The sequence below is a fragment of the Talpa occidentalis genome, unplaced genomic scaffold (genome assembly GCF_014898055.3).
Source record: "Talpa occidentalis isolate TD23 unplaced genomic scaffold, MPIMG_talOcc4v2.1 talOcc4.12, whole genome shotgun sequence".
NCBI lineage: Eukaryota > Metazoa > Chordata > Mammalia > Eulipotyphla > Talpidae > Talpa > Talpa occidentalis.
The window spans coordinates 89844195-89862231 of record NW_023601212.1 but is presented as its reverse complement, the minus strand read 5'-3'; the positions used below and the strand labels follow the sequence as shown (position 1 = coordinate 89862231).

General features: G+C 45.2%; 1 protein-coding gene across 2 annotated transcripts in view; it reads right to left on the bottom strand.

Moving 5' to 3' along the window:
* Positions 1-17588, bottom strand: part of COG7 (component of oligomeric golgi complex 7) — a 49162-nt gene extending 31574 nt beyond the window's left edge. For both annotated transcript variants that reach the window (XM_037507420.2, XM_037507421.2), the window contains exons 1-7: positions 17223-17588; positions 15464-15612; positions 15051-15167; positions 12648-12816; positions 7506-7588; positions 6641-6763; positions 1261-1459 (exon numbers count right to left, since the gene is read on the bottom strand). In XM_037507420.2, coding sequence (XP_037363317.1) covers positions 1261-1459; positions 6641-6763; positions 7506-7588; positions 12648-12816; positions 15051-15167; positions 15464-15612; positions 17223-17391 — 1009 coding nt within the window. In that variant the 5' untranslated portion in view covers positions 17392-17588. The remainder of the gene's footprint in view (positions 1-1260; positions 1460-6640; positions 6764-7505; positions 7589-12647; positions 12817-15050; positions 15168-15463; positions 15613-17222) is intronic.
* Positions 17589-18037: the final 449 nt, after the last annotated feature.

The window sequence follows — 18037 nt, the reverse complement described above, 5'->3', positions numbered from 1 at the left end:
CCCGGCCAGGCCCTAACTAGTGAGCGTGCCACAAACACCTATGAATCATCAGGAGCCTGAACAATAAACACACTCCCTGGAATGTCTAAGGTAATTATGCACAAATGTAATTAAAGAGAATAACTTTTAAATAAACTGAGTTAGTGACGAAGCAGCCAAACGGCAGAACAAGGTTTTCCTGAAGTGATTTCCTGATTTGACAGCAGAATGCGTCACAAGGTCTATGTTATGTAAAAGTTTATGGTGCTTTTAACCTAGATGGGAAACAGCTGGGAAAACTAACACATCAGCCATTGTCTGCCTGAATGGGACCATGAGGTTTCGCTCTCAGGTGTAACTGGGCCCATTTCCCCTACAGCCACCTTCAGTCCACATCCCTGCCCTTGAAACTTGTTGTACGCTCAAAAAGCTCCTCTAACCCATTTGTTCTCTTCAACTTACTTTTTAGATTGAATCGTGTGACTTAAAAGGTAGAGGACTTAAAAGGTAGAGGACATTCCCCTCCCAGACAAACCTGCCACCGACCTATTACAAATGCTACCTGCCTCTTTTACCTTCTAAATCCCTGCAGAGGTGTTGTAGGGTAAGTAAAGTATCAGGCTTTTCTGCCCTCCCACCATTAAGATCAATGCTTCATCCCTGCAGTCCTGAAGGCAGGCCTAATGGCGGGCACCTGGAGTAGGGTGTGGGCATATGTAGATGGGATTCACCTGGGCTGAGAGTGGGCTTATAAGGGTGGAATCACAGGGATGCCAGCAGAACAGAGAGCAAAAAGAGTGGGAAACCAGAAGGAGAAGAGAGAAGCAGAGGCCACGAGAAAACTCCAGAGAGCCCAGAAAGGGTGAAGACTTCCTGGGGGCTGGGGGGCCTGCCAGCCCCCTGGCACCCCTGCCGGCTGTGTACCTGGTAAATCCCAATAAAAGCCTGCAATGGCCACTGAGCACTCCAGGACTCCTCCTTTACCTGGTCTGCTCCAATCATAGAAATCCTGCTCTGTCCCATCCTGCCCCTACAAGGGTCCATCTCCTCCCCAGAGCGAGGAAAGCACCTGAGTGGTGCTGGGTAAATACATTATACAACAACCATTGCCACAATGGCAATGTCTTCATGGAAAAGCCTCCCATGTCTATTGAAAAGGGAAACAATGATCCCTTCCATTCTATAAAATCAGCACCTGGAAAAGCAAGCAAACCCAGGCCCCAGAAGTTTCAAAAAGAGCAAGTAAAGACAAGCCAGAGTCTGGGAGGAAGGAATGCTCACGTGGGTGGGGGAGCAGCGCCATCTCCAGCCCCTTGGCAAAGTGGGCAGTGGTGTCATAGAACTCCAGCAGGCTGGTGAGCTCCAGCTCAGGCCCTGCCCGCTCCACGCTGGCACTGAGGCAGACTGGCAGAGAGGGCAGCAAGGCCCCCAGGGTCTGAATCAGCAGCACCGTCACCACCTCGTAGGGGTTCTTGAAAACCTGCAATGGGAGAGAGAGCATGGACCAGAAAGGCACACAGCTTCCACAGAGGCAGTCTCCTGGGTGGCTCAAAGGCACCCTTCCAATCACCAGAAAGTGGTCTACTCAAGAGCGATAAGCCCCAGGTTCCCTCACCATAAAAGTGAGCATGTTCAGAGAGCCAAGTCAGCTGGCAGCACTTGCGAATGGTCCAGAACAACTGGCCACTTTATGTCTATCACTGACCCCAAGAGCCTGACTATGTTCAACTCTATGGTAAGCAGCACTGAAATGCTCACCAAAAACTGGCTACAGTGAGGACTGTGAAGATGTCAAGGCAGAAGCTGGAAGACATGAGGGAGGGAACAAAACAGAATTAAAGAAAAATTAAGTCACGGAGTAAGAAATGGACAACCGTCAGGCAGCGTGCAGACCAGCCCAGCCACCTCTCCCCTTGACCCAGTTCTCGGTGAAGATTTTTTTTATCCGAAGGGCCACCAGGAATAGTGTCTTCATAGCCTTTTAGAGTAGATTCACTTATTCACGGAGAGTCTTTTTCCTGTCCTATGCATTGTAGGTCTCTTGGACAAAACTAGATGAGTACATTTAGAAGGGGGCTCCTCACAGACCTCCACCCCAGTGATTGTTTTTTTGGGTTTTTTGGTTTTTTTTTTTGCCACATCTGCTGTGCTTCTCTCTGCACCACTAGAGAGGCAGCTGCAGACATCACGTGTCGCCACTAAGCAGCTCTGCCGAGGCCTGCCGTGTGACAGCTCCACCACTAACCAAATGAACCCTGACAGAATGCCTTTGCCTATTGCGTCTCTGATCCGATGTCCCCCGTTGTCCCGTTCATGTCCTTCGTGGCTTTTCTGTCATCCTGCAGGAGCCAGCCAAGAACCACGCCTTTGCATTTAGTTATCTTTTTTTTTTTAATTTGTCTCCTTTAAAAACAGTATCTCAATCTTTATTTTTTTTCTTTCATGACACTGGAATTTTTGAAGAGTCCAGGATAGCTGTTTTGCCAATCTTTAATTTGGGTCTCTTAGCTTCTTCATGATAACATGAAGGTTACATTTTTTGACAGGGAAATTACGTAGGTGATGTTTTGATACCAAAATCATTCTTAAAATCACTCTCTATTGCTCTAGACTATCTTTTCGAGAAAGCCAAACTCCTGTCTTGAATTCAAAGTTCCTGCATTGTGTGGTTCTACTATCCACACACATAGGGGCACCAGCAGACCCACCTTTCCAGCCATTTCAGGCATCCCAGCCACACACTGTCCTCATCGTCCCCAAACACACTAAGGTAAGAGAACGGTAAAGACCTTGAGATACCACCCAGTTCCTCATTTGCTAGAAGAAACATTTCACTCTAAGGAGGAATCAAAGAAGGGAATGAAAACAATTCTCATCTAGAAAGAAATCCTACCTCTTCTCTATGTATTAAAAGAAAGGACTGCGCAACTTTTGTTCTTATCTCTTACTTAAATGGCCTGGAACAGGGGGAAGAATTAGACTAAATAACTCTACTCGAAAGAGTTCTAATTGGTTGGTCAGCTGAAACTGACTAGAAAGCCATATCCTAGACTTTCAATAACATTTCTTAAATGCATGTTATAATTAAAACAAACTAGGCCTCTTAGAAGTCCTCTAAGAGGGTCCTCTCAGAATGGCCATTGAAATAATCTGGCAAGGGAAATTTTCTGGCCATTGGCCAAAGAACAACCAAAAAGTTCACCAACAACAAGACCAAACCATCACTTAGGGTTATAGAATTAATCTAAATAGCTTCTATGAAAATAATGTGACACTACCTTATACTACATAAACAAATTATGCAAGGTGGATGATAAAACAAACTTCAAAAGCTAAATGAGCTTCTAGGGGAAAAAAAAAGATCTTTGCAACTTGGTGATGATTCCTTAGAACACAAATAGCAATAATCATAAGAGCAAACCTGATAAACTAGAATTCATCAAAATAGTATTTGCGCTCAAGCCACAGAGCGAAAGAAAATACCCACAAACCATATCTGTTAAAAGACTTGTACTCAGAATACAAAATGAACTCTCACAAGTCAACAATAAGAAGACAAACAATCCACCTGTTTTCTAGGGGGCAAAAGACTTGAACAGACACTTTACAAAGGAAGATCTAGAAATGGTTAATTATCGCATAAAAAGGTGCTCTCCATCCTTAGTCAGTTGGGGAAATGCAAATTAAAACCACAGTGAGATACTGCAACACACACACCAGAAAGGCTAAGATTAAAATGACTGACAACACCTAATGTTGACAAGGATGTGGAGCAATCAGACTCTCACACTGTGGGAGTGCAGAGAGCAAAGCCACTTCGGAAAAATGTCTGGCAGTTTCTTATAAATCTAAACATGCGCCTCCCCTGTGACCCAGCAGTTCCACTCCTAGGTATTTACCCAAGAGATATGAACACGTGTGTCCACAAAAAGACTTACAGAACAATGCTCAGAAGAATGCTATTATTATTCGTAATAGCCTAAAACTGGAAGTTGCCCAAGTGTCCATCAAGAAGAGGATGGATAAACAAACTGTGGTATATTCACACCATGTAACAGTATTCAGCAATAAAAGGAACAAACTACTGATAAACATGACATGAATAAATCTCAACAACACACTGAATCTAAGAAGCCTTATCAAAAGAACATATACTGTGTGATTCTGTTTACATGAAATTTCTGAAACAGGATAAACAAATTTATGGTAGAAAAAATCTGAATGGTGGTAGCCTTCTGGAGTAATGGAGAATGAGAACAACTTCTAGATCATTTTTATGGTGATGTTTGGTACCCTGATAGGGAACTGGATCACATAGTAATTGTCAAAACCAAATCAATGGCATATTCAAGATCACTGCATTTCATAATCTTACCTTATTAAAAAATAAAGCTAATATTGAACTCCAGTTAATACCATGCATGTTCTGAAATGAGTGATGCTTACAATTTATTTGAAATGGACCAAAAGAATAAGATGAGTGAATGAACAGGTGTGTGGATAGGTAGACAGACTGATGAAAAAGCAAACAGAGCACAATGTTCACTGTGGCACTCGGGAGGTGCTACATAGGTCTTCACCATACAATTCTCTCAATTCCTTATATGCTGGAAATTTTCCACATTAATACTGGGGGTGGGGAGGGGCTCTGAAGGAAGCACATTTACCCTGGAGGCTCTGGTTTCCTTTGCACTGTACTGCGCTTCAGGAGATGACAGCCACCGTGCAGAAAAGAAAGCAGACCAGGGACCAAAGCAGAAATTAGCATCAACTTATGTCTTACAACTTAGGGTGTGGTCTGAATGGAAGTGGAAAAGTCTAAATCCTTTTTCTTGGCAAGCCTTTGAGCGACAGTGACGCAAGAGGGCAACCTCCACTGACAGACAATTTCTGAAAATCAAATACACAGTCTTCAGATAGAAGCACTCAGAATCTTTTTTAAGATTTGCAACAAAATCTAACATGGTGTTAACAGTTCTAATGGTGGAGGGCCTCCCCGGTGGCGCAGCGGTTGAGCGCTGGGTTGCGAACCTGCCCGCGGCCTCTGCGGCGCCGGTTCGATCCCCGGCTGCTCCCCAGCCACCGGAGGAGCGTCCCACATGGCGCGCAGACCTCTCCTGCTGCCCGCTGCTCCCCTCAGCAGTGTACTTCATCACTCTGCCTGCTCTGCTCCCTGCTCTGGCTCTGGTGAATTCTCTCACCCTCCCGCGCTTCTGACTGTACCCAGTGCATGTATAAACAAAACAAGCAAACAAATAAATAAATAAAAACATGCCTCTATTAAAATAAATAAATAAATAAATAAATAAAAAACAGTTCTAATGGTGGACCCCAGGAGTCCTATCAGCACCAGCAAAATGGCGGCATTCATACAGCATCCACACTGTCTTGCAAGAGCTTCAGAACCCACTGATGTCTAGAAAAAATGTGACTCTTGCTCAGCCACTGGAAGGACAGAGTTACAGCAATTAATCAAAAAGAAAAAACGCAGGCCCTTCCCCCACCCCATTCGATTCAAGTCTTCGTGTTCCACAGTAGTAAATTTTCTAGATATATCTTGTAAACCTCAAAGTATGAAAAAGGAGGCTCCCATTCAAAGGAAATTCACCTTAAGATACTGTAAACGATACCAATTTTTGGCCATTGAAAAAGTAATGCTATCACAGATCAAAAATTAGTAATAAACAAACAAATCCTCCTTCTTCTGTGATAAAGGGCATTTGTATCCTTTGTATGCTCCTGACACCAGCACTAGAAGAGACAGGACACGTGAACATGGGTGGACGGGGGTCACTGAAAACCGACATTTACCTCAAAACTGTGACACTTGTATAGGAGGTTGGTTTTTGGTTTTGTTTTTAACCTAAGGCTGAATTAGGCTGACTAAAGGAGGCGAAGAGGAGGATGGAGAAGGGAGCCCTAGCCACCTGGGACAGCACCGCCCTGTGTGAGGAGCTCTCTCCCACTTCAGCCGAGTTCTCTCCGGCAAATTCCGATGAACACGCGAAGAGAGATTCACAGCTAATTTGTGGGCCGGGGGAAGGAACACCATAAACAGGCCCAGTAAGTCACTAGTCAGAAGAAAGGCAGCCCTTGTCCCTTCTAATAGATGATCTGTGTCCCCTGTGTGCAAGGGAACAAGCATTGAAACCTTTATGGCTGAAAACACCTAGAGACTCCGGGAAAGTGATGGGAAGTTTCCACCTGAAGCCAACTTCCTCTCCCTTTAGTCAGAGGGTGCCTTTAAAATTACACTCTTCCTCTTAGCGCTTGGCATCTTGTGAGAACAAGGGAAACTAAATTTAGGTCAGGTAAATTTTACCCAAAGTTAAGATAAAAACAATTGTGTTCACGCAAACATCGCCTGACTAAGGGCCTCCTGGTTTCAGATCAGAAGATATTGGCCTCCAGGAATTCCACAGGCTCTCTCGCTGAACAGCAAGCAATGTTGTCACATTAGATTCTATTTAAGATATAGATATAAGAGTGATAAGAAGAGTTTTAATGGAGACCTATTTTACCGCCCTGGGTTTTGAAGCTTATCTTTTAACCCTTTGGTGATGGCAGCAAGTGAGGAGGTCCTTCAAGAGGGGTGGCCCCGCTCCAGAGAGAGACCACTCTGGGGCGGTCACCACCCCCCAGAACCCAAATGAGTTGTTACCTGTGTGGACCACTGGATCTGTGTGTGCCAAGCACCTAGCAAGGCGTCGTAGAATCCAGTGAGCTGCTGGTCCAGGGGCAGGTCACTCTGGCACAGCTCCTGCCAGGCTGCTAACAGCTGCACCTGCAGAAGCAGAGCAAGGGGCCTTATGGGGTATGCGAGACATGCTGCCTGGGGAAACCGCCCTGCCCTCCTACCAAAGCCAGCGATTTTCCACCGCCTGCTATCCTGAGCAGTCAGGCACTGAGCGATGACCATTCACATCATAAAAGGGCAGGGGGAAAAAGAAAACATTTATAGTCACCTGCTCCGGTTATCATCCAAAGCTTGAACTTGCTGCCCTCTAAGTGCTTCTCTCTTCTTCTATCTTGCCCCCAAAGCATGCCAACAGCTCTCCCCAACAGACCTTAGAGGTGGCCATGAGCACTGCTTTAGTTTCATCTAGTTAGTGCCTCACTCTATCCCAACACCAGTACGTAAGAGATACCTGGGCATTGGACTTGAAGGAATTAAGTTAGCCCAGGAAGCTGTCAAATTTTTCAGAAATCCGATTGCAAGAACCCTAGGAAACATAAAATTCTTAAGGCTTGCTGAGGGCAAATAAAGCTTAGGGCATAAATCTCCCCTTACGAGACAAAAATAGGACAAACGAAAATAACTTCTCAGTCTGTAAATGAAATCCAGCCATAAATACAAAAGACATTGAAAAGTGGCCACTTTTCCCACTGACAAGTAAATGAAGCCACGGGCTGGATCAAGACCACCCCCTACTGGCCAGGAAGCAACATACTTTTGCCTCTGCTCTGAGCCTGGGATGCAGCCTGGGGCTAGCGCAGGCCACAATCCGGACCGCACAGCCTCTCACCTTGTGACACTTGTAGTAGTATGCCAGAAGCTGGGGCATCCGGTCAATCTCAGTAAATATCTTCACAAACACTTTGGCCTGATCTAAAGGAGAACAACATAAAATGTGTAACTGCTGTTACCAGGTTTTCTGCTGCAGCCAAGAACAAGAACTCACCAGGCTAATTGTGGATATATGTCGATTACTATTCAGAAGTTCTCACCTAGACAATAAATTAACATTCATGCATGAGAATCAAAAATATGGAAAATAAGTAAAGTTAAGGATAGAAAAGGTGACACCATCAGGGCCTCCCTGGTGGCGCAAGAGGTTAAGCACCGCACTATGAAGCAATCCGCAGCCTCTGCAGCACGAGTTCGATCCCCAGCCAGAGAGCACCCTACACAGTGAAGCAGACCTCTCCTGTCTTGCCCACTGCTTCTCAGCAGTGTATTTCAACGGATCTGCCTGTTCTGTTCCCCACTCTGTCTCTGGTGAATCCTCTCACCCCCTGCATCTCTGGCCTGTACCCCAGATCTTATATGCATAAATAAATCTTTAAAAAAAAAGAAAAGGTGACACAATCAGACACCACAATATTGGTTTGTTCAGAATAATCCTTAATGTAGGTCAGATTCTATGTCAGAGAAGTAATCATCACATGTGAATAGTAAAATGAGTTTGTGACAGGGCTGGTATAGGGGTACGGGGGGCCAGTCTGGGTTATAAAATTGAAGGGGGCTTCCAATCCCCAGGATGTGCAGGGACAAGGTGAGAGACCGCTTCCACTCTGTGCTTTTCACCCTTCACTTTCTGCCGCTCTCTGTCCCCAGAGAAAGAGCGTATCTGACATGACTAAACATAAACAGGGGTGAGGATAACAGCAAAGGCCTTTGATATGCACAGCAGGCAGCAATACTGTGAGAATGCTCTGTGGACAGGCCAGCACTCCACTTTCACCCACAGGACATGTTCCAAAGCCTTTCCAGGGATGCAGCGTCACCCTAGCTGAGTGCTCCCGCCGCCCCCGAGGGCACTCTGCAACCCCATCAACATCTCAGACTGACTGGGACATGCTCATGTCACAGTGATAACTGCAGATAAAAAGAAGACCCAGAGGGCCTCCTTGGTGGCACAGGGGTCAAAGTCTCGAAGCTATCAAGCTATCACCAGCCACTGAGGCCTGAGTTCAAACCCCGGCCAGGGAGCTGACCCACATGACGCAGCAGACCTCTCCGGTCTTGCCCGCTGCTCCCCTCAGCAGTGTATTTCAGTCCGTCTTCTCAACCCCCGCACCTCTCGCCTACACCCAGTTCTTGTATGCATAAATAAATAAAGTCAAAAAAAAAAAAAAGATTCACAGTCTTAAATATTAAATTTACATACTTTGCTTAAAAAGATTTATGGACACACAGAGGGAAAAAACTGAAAGAAAACACTGTCATCTCTGGATAGTGAGTTTCCTGACCAATCATTTTCTATTTTATAATTTTCGAATTTGAAATAACCGGTATTACTACTTTGACAATCAGAAACAAAAAAATTTTAATTCGGCTCTCTTTCAAGGCTCAACACATATATACTAGCTCTTGCACAAAAGCTCCCTTGATTTCCCTTCATCCTGGGGAGGCCTACGGCAATTTTCCCATTCCATCTTGTAATAAAACTACTTGTGTATTTGTTCTGTCCCAGCCTCAGCCTCCGCCAAGCTGTAAGGTCCTTGAAGGCTAGCAACTGTGTCTTATTCATCTGTATATTCTGCTCTGTCCTCACATGATTAATATTTACAAGTCAGCCACCTCTTTGAAAATTCCAACTCTGATTATGCCAAGTGGGAACTGTAAAAAAGCAAACAAACTGAACTCCTATATGGTGACATATTTGGTGGTTTGAGGAACAAGTAAATAATGTGGTAAACATCAGCATTCCGCACATAGCAGTGAATTCAAGAGCCACATCTGGGATCTCATATCAGGTTGTTTCTCATATGTTACCCTCAGGGCAGAAGAAAAGGCTAAACAAAGCACATGCTCCCAGGCATATTGCTGAAAAGATCGGCTGGTCCCAGCACAGCTCTCCAAACAGGGCAGCAGCACCCCTGGCTCCCATCTGCCCCCTCCTGGCCAAATGGAGATGCCACAACCTTAGAATTTTTTTTTTTTTTAAAGATTTATTTACTTATGCCTACAAGAACTGGGGTCTAGGCCAGAGGGGCGGGGGGGTGAGAGGATTCACCAGAGAACAGGCAGATTGACTGAAATACACTGATGAGGGGAGCAGTGGGCGAGACAGAAGATGTCTGCTGCGCCATGTGGGTCACCTCCCTGGCTGGGGATTGAACTCTTGCTACAGTGGCTGCGGATAGCTTCATAGGTTACATCTTAACCCCTTGCACCACCAGGGAGGCCCCTTAGACTTAAATTTAAAAGAAGAAAAAAAAAAAAAAAACCACTGAGCTAACAGGTGCCCAATTCTCATTTCTGCTTTGTTGCCCTCCATTTCTAGGGAAATCTGTAACAGCAACCACTGTGGAGATAAGTCAACTACACCTTGGAGACCTGCCAGTAGATCTCACTTTGATGGGCGGAAATCATGAGTTAGAAAATGGCTCTATGCCTATAAAGTGCTTATTACTGACACAAGATCCCTTAAATTAATGAATCTTCCTGCTACATATAGAATTAACCTACTACAAAAAGTTGCTTCCATATATCCACTGAACTCACTGGCTGTGTAAGATTAATGTGTGTATACTTGGAGAATGTCAAGAGAGTTCCTTTTAAAAACTGTTAGGTAAAAGTGAGAATGGCACATATTAAAAAAACTAGCAACAACAAATGTTGGCGAGGGTGTGGAGAAAAAGGAACTCTCCTGCACTGTTGGTGGGAGTGCAAACTGGTCCAACCACTGTGGAGAGCTGTGTGGAGATTTCTGGACCTACTAAACATAGAGCTTCCATAGGATCCAGCAATTCCACTCCTAGGTATTTACCCAAAGGACACAGAAACATCCATTCCAAAGAGCACCTGCACCCCTATGTTTATAGCAGCACTATTTACAATAGCTAAGCTTTGGAAACAGCCCAAATGCCCAAAAATAGATGACTGGATCAAGAAGATGTGGTACATATACACCATGGAATATTACTCAGCATTCAAAAAAAAGATAAACACATGCAATTTGCAGCAACATGGATGGTGCTGAAAGGGATCATGCTCAGCGAAATAAGCCAGAAAGAAAAAGAAAAATACTGGATGGTCTCACTCCTAGCAGGAATCTAGAAAACTTAAATAAGGGACCAGGAAAATGAATAACTATAAGAAAGTGAAAATCAAAATCAACAAAAAACTATGAATCAGAGACACTTTTTGGGAGGTGGGGGGCGGGAGGGAAGGGATTGGGGTCAGAATGGGGGGGGCTGCAATTGTATGGGGAATATAAAAATAAAATTTATTATTTAAAAAAAAATAAATAAAAAATAAAAACTGTTAGGTAAAGCTGCGCTGTGGCCACCCAGGAAGATGGTTGACTAAAGAGAGCACTACTTTGGGGGGATAAATATTCCTAGTATTTACCAAACTGGTCACCAAAACCAAAATACAAGACCATTTATCTGTGCTGGAGCCAGGCAGATACCTTTACTGTAAACTTCAGAAAATGTCAGGTATTCAGTAATTTTGGCCCAAGGTGAGTGAGTACGGGCACAGCTCTGAACAGAGAGCTGGAAGAGGGAGGGAAAAAGAGAGAGTGAGGAGCAAAGGGAGGCCTGGGCCAGGCGTGGGGAAAGGTCTGTTTTTTGGCTCAGCCCAGCAGTGGGCACCCCACCAAAAAAGAGGTACATCTGGGATTAAATCTGATTCAAAACTGAACAAAAGCTGTCAAAATGGCTGACCCTCCTCAAACCAAAACCCAGAGGGCATAATTCAAACCCGATGCCCACGTTAAGCAGCCAGCTTACCCGGAGGGAAAGGGTAAAACTTCAACTTAAGGAGTTATCTCTTCCCCACCCCAACTCCTACTTCTCCAACCCCACTTAACTAGACGTATACCCTGAACACAAAAGTGAGGGCCTCCCTGATGGCGCAGGCAGTTGAGTGCAGCGCTGTGAAGCTGTCTATAGCTTCTGCAGTGCCAGTTCGATCCTCACCAGTCGCAGAGCAACCCACATGTCGCAGCAGACCTTTCCTGTCTCGCCTACTGCTCCCCTCAGCAGTGTATTTCGTCAGTCTGCCTGTTCTGTTCCCCGCTCTGTCTCTGGTGAATCCTCTCATCCTCCCACATATCTGGCCTGTGCCCCAGTTCTTGTATAAATGCATAAATCTTTAAAAAAAAAAAAAACAAACAACTAAACACACAAGTGAGTTTCATAAGTCTGTAGTTAAAACAAATTTATATGATAAATATAAAAATATTTACCATTAAAATATATATATATATACCTGTATGAATAGCTGTGAAGGTCAGAAAACAGCTCCACTATTGTTTCTTCCTGCCTGACCAACAGTTGTGTGGAGGACAGGGGAGTAAGATAAAACTTATTTCTCAAAAAAATGGAAGAATAATAATGTATCATATATTGGTGCTTTGGTAGTAGGTATGGTATGATAACATACATCTGTATGTTATCTGAACCCTCACCCTTAAAACATATATAATGCTATAAATCAATGTTACCTCAATAAACATAATTTAAAAAAACATGAAGATGAATCAGGCAGAGACTCTGGTCCCAAGGCAAGTGTGGTCATAGGACTAGACTGAAAAAGGGCCAGGCTTCAAATTGGACTGTGATAAAAACCCTAAAGGGGCCTCCCTGGTGGCGCAAGGGGTTAAGCACCATACTATGAAGCAATCCGCAGCCTCTGCAGCACAAGTTCAATCCCTGGCCAGGCAGGGAGAAACTCACATGGCAAGGCAGACCTCTCCTGTCTCGCCCACTGCTCCCCTCAGCAGTGTATTTCAGTCAATCTATCTGTTCTGTTCTGCACGACCATTTCAGCTTTTCCATACGCTTGAAATCTTCCACATAAAAAGCTGAAGTGGGGGGAAGGCAACCCCATAAGGTCACAGATTTACTTCCAATCTACATGATTTAATCAACATTAAGACATTCTCAAGCCTTGTGGAGGGGTGTCCACAGAGGCGAGAGGAGACCACACGCACCTACGGATTGAGCGGCGAATGCAGACACGATCTGGGGGCTGGCCAAGGCCTCCAACCTGTTCTTCAAAGCCTCCAAGTGCACACACTTCTCCGAGTAGTCTGGAGTATCCACAAGCATCATTAAGCTGTTCTGCATACCTGTTAGCTTGGCTGAAATCACACCCACATCCTATAAGAACAGAATAGAGGACATTCACTTCAAAAGACCCCTGCGGTTTCAACTAAAAATACATGAAAAGGCAATTCATAAAATAAGAAAACTACCCATAAACATATTATGTTCAATATTATTAGCATATAAATTAATGCAAACTAAAATAAGGAAGTGCTACTTCCTAACAAATTGAGACAGCTTTTGAAAACTTACAATAACTATTGTTGGTGAGCGTACAAAGAGAGTAAGTCTGGCCTTTCTAGAAGGCATTGCAGAAATACTCATTAAGAGCCTTAAAAATATTCACAACTTTGGTCCTGGTATTTCTTCTTCTCTTCTTCAGAAATTTGTTCTCAGGGGATAATCAGAAGGGCACGAAGATATTAATGAATCATAATTAATTAATGTGATTTTAGTGTTGTAATAATAAAAATCTGGAAGCAGCCTAGATCTTTTATTACAAAAAATATGTAAATTATGGGTCACTCAGATGGCAGCCACCAAAAATCACATTTTGAGAAGCATTGATTACACAGCAAAATACAACTTACAATTAAGTGAAATAAAAATGATAAAAGATAGATATTAAAATGTCTATAAATTACCTAAAATTTATGCACATACACAAAATACACAAGTACAAATATGTACAAACATACAGAAAAATGCCAAATGGACATAAAAAATTCACTAAGGAAAAGAAACACCATCATTTTGTTGTCTGCCTTGTATTTCTCTGAATTTTCCAAATCTTCCCAAGACACACATAAATTATGTTTATAGTTAGAAAAATGCTATTTTTTATTTTTTTAATTAATTAATTAATTTATTATTTATTTATACAAGCACTGGGTACAGTCAGAAGCGTGGGAGGATGAGAGAATTCACCAGAGCCAGAGCGGAGAGCAGAGCAGGCAGAAGGACCGAAGGACACTGCTGAGGGGAGCAGCGGGTGGCAGGAGGGGTCTGCGCACCATGTGGGACCCTCACCCGGTGGCTGGGGAGCAGCCGGGGATCGAACCAACGCTGCAGAGGCTGCGGGCAGCTTCGAAACCCAGCACTTAACCGCTGCGCCACTGGGGAGGCCCAGAAAAATGCTATTTTTAAAAAAGAATTAGGAATCTAATAAATGGGGGCCTCCCTGGTGGTGCAAGAAAGAGCAACTGACCAAAAAAAAAAAGAAAAGAAAAGAAAGAGCAACTGGGGAGTGGCTCTGGACAGAGGTAGCAAATTCTACTTTTGAAGGGCTACAGCTGGATGCACTGGGTCTCGTGGGCAGGTAGTTCTGAGTATCAGGATGATGGGGAGGGGAAAAACAAGACAGATAACTTTTCACTAATTGACAGCAGAGGTCTCCCACAACTAAAATCAAAGGCCGTACCTAATCCAAGCTCTCTCATCCACACGTGCCAGGAATTCAATAAGATTTGCAACTCATATTATGAGGCCCAGATCAATTAACTCGTGAAGCCCCTGAGCACTCTGTGATGAACTAGGGGAGACCCCAGGGAGGACAACGCATGACTGTACTTAGGACACTGATACAGAGTCACAGCCTTTTGAGTGAAAAAACAAAGGGCAAGGCAGTGTTCATAAGCTGCTACCATTCTGGGGAAAAATGACAGGAAACATAAATATACGTGTGTGTGTGTGTGTGTGTGTGCGTTTTGAAGGGTAGGCATGAAAATGGCAAAGAGTTTGTATGTTGAAGGGAAATCGGGGGACTGGACTGGAGGTGTCAGCATTATGAGAAAGACATTTTTTGATTCCTGTTCACTAAATTTTTCCCATGTGCATTTATAATTAAAAAAAAACACTGAACGTTTTTAAAAACAGCAGAACAGAAGGTAAATAATTCATTTTGTTTTACAAATGAGTTTTTCTTAAATCATAATCTCACTTCATCCTTATAACCATGTATCAAAAGGAGTTTCCACACCTTGCAGCCCAAGAGGTGCTAACTTGCCAAGGTGCACGGGGTGTAAAGTCCCTCTGCCCACATTCTTGCTCTCATTCACTCATTTTCCACCTTTTTTATTGAGGTTTCTCCTGAGCATTCCCTCTTTCTGGACTAAGAAGCTTTAGTCAAGCAGCTCGAGGGTAGAGCTGCTGGACACAAGGCCTGCAGGGTGGACTTCATGGCCGCTGTTCAGCAGCCCCTACGGCTTGAGGGAATGGCTATCTCATGGCTATCTCGTGTGCTTCTCCACCCTCAAGTTCCTGCCAAAACATCCTAATAAGAAACCTACCTGAGTTTTAAATGTCTCCTCGATGTCAGCACTCAATGTGCTCCACTTATCTGCTTCCTGGAGCGATTCCGCAGCCAGCTGCATCCTGGACTTCACCTGGTCGATTTCAACCAACACCTACAAGAGAAAAGAGGGGTCAAGAACTAAGGAAGTGGCGTTTCTCTTTTCTCTACCTACAGCCCGTGACTTGAAACATAAGCAGCGTGGCACGCTATCTTCAGGGAGTCTCTGTACCCCTTCCCCAACCAATCACTCGGCTAAATCTGTTGGGTGAGTACTGAGACAAATGAGTGGAAGAACCACACCAAAAGGTAGTTTGCATCTTGGCAGAATTAATTCTGAGTCAAGCCTGGCCTCCCACTGAGCACGAACATCTTCCAAGCACAGGAATCAGCATTGAGGGCAGCGTTTACCTGCATTGATTGAGATGTGTCCTGTTCAAACTTTTTAATGTCCTCCTTGACAAGAATCATCTGTTCTTTCAGGAAAGATGCCTCCTGCTTAAGGGCTTCGACATCCCGGAGCACTTTGGGCATGTTCTGAAGGGCCTGGAGACTCGTCTCTGCAGCAGGATAAGTACAAAAGGTGAAAATCAGACCCATCCCCAGTGAACAACAGGAATAGATGTCACAACAGGAAGGAAATGTGCCCCCACAGACTGCCAAGCGCCCAGTTCTCCCAGCCTATGGAAAATTTGGGAGAAGGAGAGGTAATGACAGTGAGGGCAGGTGATTTAACAGGAAACAAGCCATCAGCCTGTTCCATCGTCAGCTGTTTCCCACCACTGAGTTAAATCATAGCTCCTTTGGAGGCAGGAGAATGAAATCAGACACTGAGAAATCAGAAACTGAGACAATAGCAGTTAAGCACCAGGTGCTTCACCTAAAGTATCATCACTTGATGTCCCTGGCAATCAGCAGTGGCCCCCTCCTACAGATAAGAAAACTACAGCTCAGGCCTGTCCCCAGCACTGCAGACCATTAGGCAATGCTGGATCCTTCTATTGTGACCTTCCCCACTACTGAGACAACTTTTAAAAAGTCCCACCAATGGGGCCTCCCCTGGTGGCGCAGCGGGTGAGCGCTGGGTTGCGAGGCTGCCCGCAGCCTCTGCAACGCCAGTTCGATCCCCGGCCACCAGCGAGGGTCCCACAGGAAAAAAAAAAAAGAAAAAGAAAAGAAAAACAGTCCCACCAATTTCCAAATATTCCAAGGGTGGAGGTGGGGGCAACATTACCAGCCTTGGTGGAGGGCCACTTAGTGAATATATATGAAGCACTTAAACCAGCATCTGGCACATAGCAAGGACACAAATATTTGCTATTATGTTCCTAATGCCCTCCCCCTCTTGACCCTATGAAGTCTCCCCCAAAGCCTCACACTTCTCCCAGACAAGAGGTATGTGCACCCTTTTCCAGCTGTCACAGCTCCTGGGTCTATCCTCAGTGAAGCCACCCCTCACTATAATTTAACTGTCTCCCCATCTTCCCCACAAGACAGCAAGTTTCAGGTTTTCAGCCCTAGTGCCCATGCATAGTAGATGCTCAATAAGTAAAAGATGCAAAGCACAACAAAGACTCTGCAGTGAAATCGAGCGTCCTGCTCCCCCCCCCCCCCGCCTTCTCCTTAACACAACACACAGCTGTAAGACAAAATTCTATTTACCATTGCTTAAGCTTTTCAGCTTCTATTTGACCCCCTGGAACCTAGTAGAGAGACTAGCTACAGAATATGCCAAATAAACAAGGTGAATGAAAATCAGGTAGAGGAGCTGATGAAACGGTTGCTGGAATTTTTATAATTAACTCTCCTTAAACGATGGTTCAAGTCTCTGTTTAGGTCAGCCCATCTTATCCTGCCGACTCGTGTCACTGCTGCACACCTTTAAATTTAAATAAGCTTCTGCCAAATGTAAGGACCAGTCAGTTATTTAATAATCTTAAAGGTTACTCTTTCAAGTTTGAAAGGGAAACCTGACAGCACTGTCAGAGGTGGAAAACCAAGATCCAAACAAGCAAGAACCTTCCCCGAGGAGCGCCCACCGGGCCGGCGGGGGCTGGCGCAGCGCAGAGCCGGCACCTGCCGCCCCGTCCGCGCACCTCCCGGAAGCCCCGGGCCCAGGTGGGGCGGCCCCGCCAGGTGTGGGGGTCCCGCGGCGAGGCCCGCTGCTCACCCTCCACGGCGTGGTTCACTTCTTGGATGAACAGCTGCAACTTCATCACCAGGGTGGCCGCGTGGCTGTCCGCCTTCCCCGCCGCCGCCTCTTTGGGGCCGGCCCTGAAGGCTGCGTTGATCCAGTCCTTCACGTCGAAGTCTTCGGCCAGGAACTTGGAGAAGTCCATGGCCGCGCCGCCTCGGGCCTGTCCACCAGGCCTTCAGACCCGGGTCCGGGCGGCAACCGCGCAGCAGAAGCCTACGGCCTGGGAGGCGGCACCTCGGAATCCACAGCACCTCGGAATCCACGGCACTCGCAACTTGCCCCTCTGCGGCCCCTCCGCCAGCGCGTTCAGGTTGGAAATGACCCTCGTCGCGCGCCGTAGTTCTCCCGGAAGTAGGTGGCCGTTACCATAGTGACTGCCGGCGCGCCTGTGACCTCAGCGTACAAGCGCCGCCCCGGACGGAGAGCAGCTGTCAGGCGTGAGCCCCGTACTTCTGCAAACTTAGAAGCGCTTGTTGAGCACTAAATTAGAGCACCTAGTCCTCACAGTCCCGTGCGGACTACTTGTTGAGGTTAAAATGTTGAAACTTATGTTCTTTTCTGTGCCTATTGAGGTCGTCCTATTGTTTTTGTCTTCTATTCTCAAAGATGCGATGTATTACATACTGTTTTTGAATGGCATACCAATCTTGCGTTTCTGGGAAAAGTTCTACCTGGTCATGATGTATGACTTTGTAATTTGATTTTCTTTGCAAATATTTTGTTGTGTTTCTCTCTGTAATATTGTCTTTGTATCAGCTTTCTCTGACTTTTATTTAAGGGTAAACAGT